Source organism: Notolepis coatsorum, assembly GCF_963971535.1.
Source record: "Notolepis coatsorum genome assembly, chromosome: 1".
Classification (NCBI taxonomy): Eukaryota; Metazoa; Chordata; class Actinopteri; order Aulopiformes; family Paralepididae; genus Notolepis; species Notolepis coatsorum.
The window spans coordinates 11,882,232-11,890,991 of record NC_140165.1 but is presented as its reverse complement, the minus strand read 5'-3'; the positions used below and the strand labels follow the sequence as shown (position 1 = coordinate 11,890,991).

Genomic DNA, 8,760 nt, shown 5'->3' with positions numbered 1-8,760 from the left:
AGTGTGCCCCCCCCCCCCCCCCCAACCACCTCCAATGTAGATTACCCAGTATGGTTGTCAATATCCCAGTGTACCCAACCCCCCCCCACCCAACCTCCTCCAATGTACAGTTTCTACGTCAAATGTATATACTCCCTTTTCCTGACTCCTTCTGTATCACAAACGGTACTGTATTTGCAAATCTGGTATGTCATAAATGTATAGATGTAGCAGTACTGACTATCTGTATGTCATGTATGTCATATATGTCCTGATGAATTGAAAATGGGGGACCCTGATGTAAACAAGACGAAAGTCTTTCTCTGGTCTGCATCCCCTTAACAATTGTGTGTATTGAGCTGTACTGTATTGTACACATTCTGCAATCTGTTAATAAAGTTTTCAATCAATCAATCAATCAATCAGTCTGCTCGTACTAGTCAACTTCGCCTAGTTACGGCTTTGGGCGACATTTCAAAACAAACGGTGATTGATGAGTTGAATCAAGTCATTGAATGAATGAATGAATGAAAACTTTATTTAACAGATTGCAGAATGGGTACAATACAGTACGGCTCAATACATACAATTGTTAAGGGGATGTAAAGTATTTGTTTTCAGTACTGGCTAACTGAACCATTATAAACGAACCCTTCTTACTAGGAACAATTTGCAGTAGTTTGTTCTTTGCGGAAAACATAAAGTGCGGACCCGCATCCTTTACCCAGGATCCTTGGCGTCAAATATTTCCTTCTGACTTCCGCCTCTATCTCTAGCCGAAGTGAGTTTTCTCTTGTGACATTTATTTTCACAATCTATTATCATCCTGTGGTATTTACGCCGTCAACTAGTGTTTGTTGGGTCTATATACGTACATAAATGTTTGTTTGTCAATCCTATGGTGATCTTGAAGGGTGTATGCCTTTCTGAAGACAAATAATAATAGTAATAGTTTCCAGGCGAATTTGACTCGGCCCTCGCGTTATAGTTGTTGTCCACCACTTAATAAACATGTTAACAGGAATGTTGGTGATCGTTTAGATTGAAGGTTATAATATGTTACGATTTATCTTATTGCAAGCAACTGGTTTAATTCATGTCAGTCAATAGCGCGAGTTTGACCCATGTGTGTTGGTGACGTTAACGTGTTTCGCTGATTCTCAACGCAGTTAGCTTTAGCTTTATCTTGCAAGTCCCTTAACTATAGTACTGTGTTTTAATTAAACGTACTCTCTGCATAACTTTACATTAATAAGCGTTATGTTGTATCGCTCTTCGGCTGTCATGCTGGCTCGTTTGCATCTTTGCATCTCATTCTGTACACCCGGCTGCATGCTATGTGTGTCATAAATGTCACTATGAATTGAAAATGGGGGACCCTGATGTAAACAAGACTAAAGTCTTTCTCTGGTCTGCATCCCCTTAACAATTGTGTGTATTGAGCCGTATTGTACCCATTCTGCAATCTGTTAAATAAAGTTTTCATTCATTCATAATGCTAACCCAAGCTTTGGTGGGCGTATAACGCAGTGTAATGTTTTAACCAAATTGTGCATTGTTTATGTTTACAGATGGCACCAACCAAGAAAGGAGAAAAGAAAAAGGGGCGCTCCGCCATCAACGAAGTGGTGACCAGGGAATACACCATCAACATCCATAAGCGCATCCATGGAGTGTGAGTACACCTAGTCTGATGTTTGGGGCTCAAGTACACCTAGCCTTGTGATCCCGACTGCTACAGGAACTGTATACAGAGTCGCGAAGGAGTTTTACTGACAAATCTGCCCGGAGGCACTTCCATCTATTCCAATCTTCTCCGAAAACTTGCCACAGACGTCCAAAGCCTCCTTCCTCCATGTTTGATCCATACTGTTCACCAGCTCTGTATTTTCGTGATCACATACTCGACTACGCTCGTTCTCGACCCCCTCTGAACCATCCCAACAACCAGACATCTGCTGTGATGTTGTTTTAAGTGTTTGTGTAGAAGCATGTGGTCATGAAAAACGGGGAAGCTGGTGGACAAACCATTCATTGTGGACCAACAACAACTGTTTTGGGGGGAACGGAGCCTTTGGACTCTACCTGGTGAGTTTTGGGGGAAGATTGGAATAGATCAATTGCCCGCATGCATGTCTTGTCTTCGATGTTGTCATGACCGATTTCATACTACTAGTTGACCAATCCACGGCTAGAGTATACCTAGCCCCTTTCGTGACTTTCGGTTTGCAAGCCTGTGGCTTTTGTGACCGGAGTCACTTGCCCACCCGCCCCGATCACCCAGTAGCGAAACGACCAAGCGTCGTCAAGGGGCTCGCGGTGTGTCAAGAATACATCAGATCTGAATTTCAAAGATACCCAGCGTACAATATGGGTCTAACACAGCTTCACGATGGGGTCTGGAAGCTCGGAGTTGCTAATAAACAGTTTAAAACATTGTTACTCGACGAGTGGTATTTACAGACCGAACGTCCATCTCCGCCGTTGGTGTCACAGCGCATGCGCACCATGCCGCGTTCACGTTACTGGGAAGAAGCGGAAGAACCAGTTTCCGACTGGGAAAAACCATTCACGTCAGCCTCCTAGTGGTAATTCCTACTAGGACATATGGGATTCTTTTATAGACCCCATATCTCCCACTTCGCGTCACGAATTGCGGAAGTATGGATGTGGGCGTTTCATCCATAGATATATATAGAGTCAAAGCGTGAAGGCTTCCTAGTTGTAGCAACGAGATGTCCTCTGGTTCTTCCGCTTCTTCCCAGTAACGTGAACGCGGCATGGTGCGCATGCGCTGTGACACCAACGGCGGAGATGGACGTTCGGTCTGTAAATACCACTCGTCGAGTAACAATGTTTTAAACTGTTTATTAGCAACTCCGAGCTTCCAGACCCCATCGTGAAGCTGTGTTAGACCCATATTGTACGCTGGGTATCTTTGAAATTCAGATCTGATGTATTCTTGACACACCGCGAGCCCCTTGACGACGCTTGGTCGTTTCGCTACTGGGTGATCGGGGCGGGTGGGCAAGTGACTCCGGTCACAAAAGCCACAGGCTTGCAAACCGAAAGTCACGAAAGGGGCTAGAGTATACCATGTTGTCTAGATATAATGATTGACTACAAGTACAGTGGCTCGGGAGGTAGAGCAGTCGTCTGGTAATCCGGAGGTTCCCGGTTCGATTACCGCTCCTCCCGGGCAGCGTGTCGGTGTCCTTGAGCAAGACACTTAACCCCTAATTGCTCCTGATGAGCAGGTTGGCACCTTGCATGGTTGCCTCTGCCGTCGGTGTGTGACTGTGTGAATGGGTCAAATGTGAGGAATAAATTGTAAAGCGCTTTGGATAAAAGCTGCTCTATAAATGCACCATTTTCAAGTGTCATAGAATCATCCTCACAATCGTGTTTTGTATTTGCTGGATGGCATGCACGCTCAACATTACCTTGCATCATGCAAACTCAACTGGTCTGTTTAAATGCTTATTTAGACCAGTTGACTTGCTAGGGAGTTTGTTGCCTTAGTTTCCTTTTGTCCCAATATGCATCACTCGTTTGATATGCCGGACATGCAAGGTGGACTTTTGGTCAGAGTCAGAACCTTTGCTGCTGGTGTGTGAACTGTACCCGTCTTCTGCTCCTCATAGGGGTTTCAAGAGGAGGGCCCCTCGCGCTCTCAAGGAGATCCGCAAGTTCGCCATGAAGGAGATGGGAACCCCTGATGTCCGCATCGACACTCGTCTCAACAAGGCCGTGTGGAGCAAAGGAGTGAGGTGAGGAGCAATGCACTCATGAGCTACCATATCTAAATATCACTATTATAGTTATGGATATCATCTCCAGCACGAGACGCTGCTAAACTAAAACTACCATATCTATACTGATTATAACGGCTGATAACATCTTAGTCTTCTCCAGAGAGAGACAAGAAGATGGGTACCTCTGTGCGTTCAGTAGAAAGCCATCTGGCTGCATGTTAGCCTAGCTTGGCACAATGAATGTAAGCGGACATGGCCGGGTAGCCTTCGGGAGAGTTGTTAGTTGGACAATGCCTAGGCTACCCCTCACTGTCTGCTTCCATTCGTTGTGCTAAGCTAGGCTAACGTGCAGCCAGATGGCTTTCTACTGAACGCACTGAGAGGAAACTGCTATCTATCTTCTTATCTCTCTCTGGAGAATACTATAAGCAAATTTCCCAAAATGTTGGCATGTTCTTTTAAGTTGGACCTTTATTAATGCCATTAGGTAAACGTAGAACGGATTTCCCAAACTTATTTAGAGGCGGTGGGCAGTCACAGTGCGGAGCCAGGGGACCAACTCTAGTTGTCATGCCAGCACCTTGGTCAGGGGCAACGGCAGGAAACCTAGCTTGCATGTATTTTTTTGTGGGTGGAAAACGGGGAGAACATGCAAACTCACAGAAACCCTGCTGGATAACCCACAACCTTCTTGCTGAGAGACAACTGTGCTGACTACTGCACCACCATTCCACTCTTTTATAACTTATTGTGCTTGTAGTGGTATCGTGTATCAAAATCCACTTTGAGTTGTTACACCCCTACGATGCTGTAAGATTTGAGGCATACATTTATCGGCATCTGACGACAGACTGTGCGACAGACGGTTCATGAACCGTGGCCGTGCGGTGTAGGTGACTGAAGGATACATAATTAATCGGCAAGCGGTTGTGATTCGGTTCACTGAAATATGTTGAAGGATAGAATTATTTTTAGGTTGAAAACTTTAAACTATATTTCCCCTTTCCTGCCATCTCTTCCTGACCCTTTTGTCAAGTATTATACTGTAATAGATGAACAAGCAACACTAAAATGGGGAATGGAAATGATGCAACGTAGATGGATGCAGTACTGATGCTGAAGAAAATTGGTCTTCTGTGTCCCTTTTGTTCTTCTTTGAGGAATGGTAGAAGTTGATGGTTCCCTGTTGGCCGTTTGGTCATTAATGGTAATCTTGGGGGCAGCCGGCATATAAAGGCTGGTTTCAGGGGGTGGGGTACAAAGTTCATACAGATAATGTTCTGTCTCTTCTGTCTTCTCTGTGAAGGTAGAGTCCAGTATGCTGTAGAAGCATACAGCTGGGTGCTTGTGATTGTAACCTGAATAAAGCTCTAACTGTTGACCTCCTCTCGTCTGTCTTAACAGGAATGTTCCGTACAGGATGCGCGTGCGGCTCTCCAGGAAGCGTAATGAGGACGAGGACTCTCCTAACAAGCTCTACACTCTTGTCACCTACGTCCCAGTAACGACAACGAAAGGTGAGTCTGCAGCAGACTATTTAAGCCATAAAAATTAATACTGCGATGTGTTGAATTTTTACATTGATAATATCATTGTTATTAATTTTTGATAGTATGGTATAATTTAATCTTGTAGACTCCTTACTTTTTCCAAACATTCTATATACGTCAAATGTCTGGGCACACCGTGCTGTCAAAATGGTGTTGAGGGTGAGGTCCTTGTCCTGCAACCCCCCCCCCCCCCCCCCCCCCCCCTTTTAGGCAGTTATCCAGATGTGAGACAATGTTTACACGGTCTACTGAAAACGATACCTAGCCAGATGTGAGACAATGTTTACACGGTCTACTGAAAACGATACCTAGCTACTTAAAGTGCCAATGTGCCTCTTTTTTTTTTATCATTAATTAATTATGCTTCCACACGTTACTCACCTTCACTGCTCTAGACTAGATGGTCTGCGTGGACGTATCCCCTCCCTACTGTATCCCCTCCATACTTCCTGTGTGGAATGCACCTGATTGGATAAATACGCTGCTAGTTAGCCACTCCTTGGTTCTCTGCTCCAGTTTTCAAAAAGCCATCTATCCCACAAAATAACATCTTCTGTGCCCTGTTGCCAGACGTTTGAAGCATATAGAATGTTAAAACGGATAGTCTCCAAGACTACGTATAATAACCTTTTTAGTTTTAAGACTTTCTGTGGGGTCTGTAGAATTCTTTCTGAATTGGTGGGAATTCTGCAGGAAATTTCTTAAGTTAAATCAAACTGCATTTACAATACTTAAAGTTTACTTACTTTGTTTGTAAACAAATGTATTTATTAGGGCTGTCAAAATTAATGCTTTAACTTTGGAGATTAATTTAAAGCGTTAAAAAAAATGATCTAGATTAATCTATGGAGTGAAACATTTTCAATATAAGAAAGCAGTCTAGCTGAGTAAATGTTGATGGTTAACTTTTGTTGAACATTTGTATTTCACAGGAGAGAAACTATTCAAATAAAGCTATTAAAATAGTCTTTGAATCTAAATATACTTTCTTTGTGTTGATATTTAGAAGTAATCTGTTACAAGCTTCGGTCTAAAGTAGAAAAATGCAATTTTTGATCTAGATTAATTACAGAAAATTGTGATTAATTAGTAAAAAAAAAAAAAAAAAAAAATCTTATTGACAGCACTAGTATTTATATAAAAAAGAAAAAAATATAATTATCTTTCTTCCTTCCATCTCTGTTCTTCACTTGGCTTGCATGTAAAACAAATGCACAAGTGGAGACATAACGATGGTAACATAGTCTTTGCAGCATGAAGTGAGAAGTCATAATTTTGAGAAACATTACCACTTAATATTTAAATTGCTACATATTTTTTTTATATATATACAGTAATTATACCAAACTATCAAAATTAATTGGACAATATGTCAATGTTAACATTTAAAAATATAAAGCTTGAATTTCATCAGTCATTTTTATTAGTACTGAAGTAATGGCTGCAGTTGACTGAAGATGTTGTTCTTTGTCTGTTTCTTTCTCCAACAGGCCTACAGACAGTTAATGTGGATGAAAATTAAATTTGTCCCCTTCGAGAGTGGAATAAATTTGTGAAATTATCTCTTGTTGTCTCGTCTTTATTCCACATAATTTTGCCTCAGGCCCCAGACATTAAAAGCAGCCTCTTAGTTCAAGTTTCTTTATTAGTTGTCATACAGAATACTTTTATACAAAATGCTTCTTTCTGTTACGCTCCAGAGACTGTGCTAGACAAAAGGATAAGTATAAAATAGAAGTCACGTACGTAGACACAAGTGTTCAGTATGTACATATGTTCAATGCAGAGTAGAAGTAACTGAGTTACCATACAATATACTATATAGTAGAAAGCAATCTATTTAATTTAATTTGTACAATTTTAATAGAATGCATGTTGTCCTATGAATATCCATGAGATATTGTTTCCACGCATATTGATTGAATAATCTCATTTTATCAGGATGTTGGATGGAATTAGTGACTGCTAGTTATCATTATGCACCATGCCAAACTTTTTTTTTTTTTTTTATATAATATAATATATACAGTTTTCCACTTTGGGTTTTTCCTGAATGGGCAACATACTATTTTTGGGTTGTTTCCTTGACTTGTTTGGTATTGTTGCTTTGAGTTGATTACATTGTTTGCTAGTTCCTCAGCACATCTCCTTGTTGAAAGTTTTATAAACTTGTAAAAGGAGCATTTGTCTATTGTCTTTATTCCACATAACTGGACCTTTTTCAACAATGGATTTTAAGAAGACTATTAAAATGTAAAACTGAGGTATGAACACTAGTGTGTGTGTATATGAAATGATTCGAGTATATTTGAATAAATGTAAAGGAATCTACAAAATAATTGTAAAAAGGATTTGTGTAATAAGCTATGGCTTCAGTCAAAATCTCTTCGGTCAGTACCTTGCTTTGATTAGATTACCGGTAGTTACTTTCAAAGTAATAAAAAAAAAACATTGGAGTTCTATAAGTTGTAAATTAATAATTAACTAAACGAGACCTGCCGGGTTAATTGTTGAAAGTGGTGTTTTTGACTTAATTGATCGCTGATTGATAAATATCCTATATAGACTGAACGGATGATTATACTGATCTGCAGAAATTAGATGTGCACCAATACCAATATCTTTGATTTTTTAAATTTGATTTATTGAGAAACATAACATTGACAGATCAACATGTGTATTTGCCTCGTCGGGGATGGAACGAAAAGTCCAGGGCCCAGTTGTTCAAAAGGTTTAATCCGGATAAAACTCCTGTCCAGGATCACGTAATCCAGTTTATTTTTGTGCCGTTTTTTCAAAGCAACATCTGATTGGATTACTCTGATCCGGATACAAACTTTTCAGGATTACCAAATCCGGATAACCAGTGCTCGAAATGGGATAGGTTGGCTATCACAATGTAGGCTACTAGCTATGTAGACGGGTAGAATAGCCAGCGTGGGGTCACTTCAAGTTTTATTTTTTTTTTATTTGAACAGAAAACATCTGAGACCTACAACAAATATACATTACTCACATTACATTGTGGATATTTAGAACAAGTTTCAAATAAAGATGTATTGAATTGAATAAAAAGGCTAAATGTCCAATACTTACCAAAAATAAATAACTTCAGAGTTCTTCATCTGCTGTGGAAAGACCAGCTTGTACAAGCTTGGCTTTTAGGAGGCGGATCTCAAGTCTAGCCTTGCTTTGCTGTAGTCTGGTAAGAGTCAGTTGTTCCTCTGCCAGACGAGTGTACTTCCGCCCTTTCAGTCTCTCTTTGCCGAAGTGCCTTATAATCATCTCTGTTTGCCAAAGGACACTTCAAGCCTCTTTTCTGAGCTCCTGTGGCAACTACTGGCTCTACCAGTAAGGATCCACCTTCTTCCTCAATGATGGGGCTGAGATCCAAAATAAATGTGTCATCTGGATCAGGAGGAACTGGCTCACTTTCCTCTCCAATCGCAGGCTCACCATCCCCTACAACACCTTGA

The 8,760-nt window shown here is 40.9% G+C and overlaps 1 protein-coding gene across 1 annotated transcript; it reads left to right on the top strand.

Annotated features, from left to right (window-relative positions):
• The first annotated feature begins 707 nt into the window (after nucleotides 1-707).
• On the top strand, nucleotides 708-6,847 carry rpl31 (ribosomal protein L31). The gene is made up of 5 exons (XM_084318724.1): nucleotides 708-760; nucleotides 1,551-1,654; nucleotides 3,624-3,749; nucleotides 5,139-5,251; nucleotides 6,775-6,847. The coding sequence occupies exons 2-5, from the start codon at nucleotides 1,551-1,553 to the stop codon at nucleotides 6,804-6,806; spliced, it is 375 nt and encodes a 124-aa protein (XP_084174850.1). The 5' UTR covers nucleotides 708-760; the 3' UTR covers nucleotides 6,807-6,847.
• The last annotated feature ends 1,913 nt before the right edge of the window (nucleotides 6,848-8,760 follow it).

Bases quoted from the DNA above. Each gene is read 5' to 3' on its own strand.
- rpl31 (XM_084318724.1), top strand. From the start codon at position 1,551: ATGGCACCAACCAAGAAAGGAGAAAAGAAAAAGGGGCGCTCCGCCATC. The intron at 1,655-3,623 runs GTGAGTACACCT...TGCTCCTCATAG, and splicing joins CATAAGCGCATCCATGGAGT to GGGTTTCAAGAGGAGGGCCC. The intron at 3,750-5,138 runs GTGAGGAGCAAT...CTGTCTTAACAG, and splicing joins GTGTGGAGCAAAGGAGTGAG to GAATGTTCCGTACAGGATGC.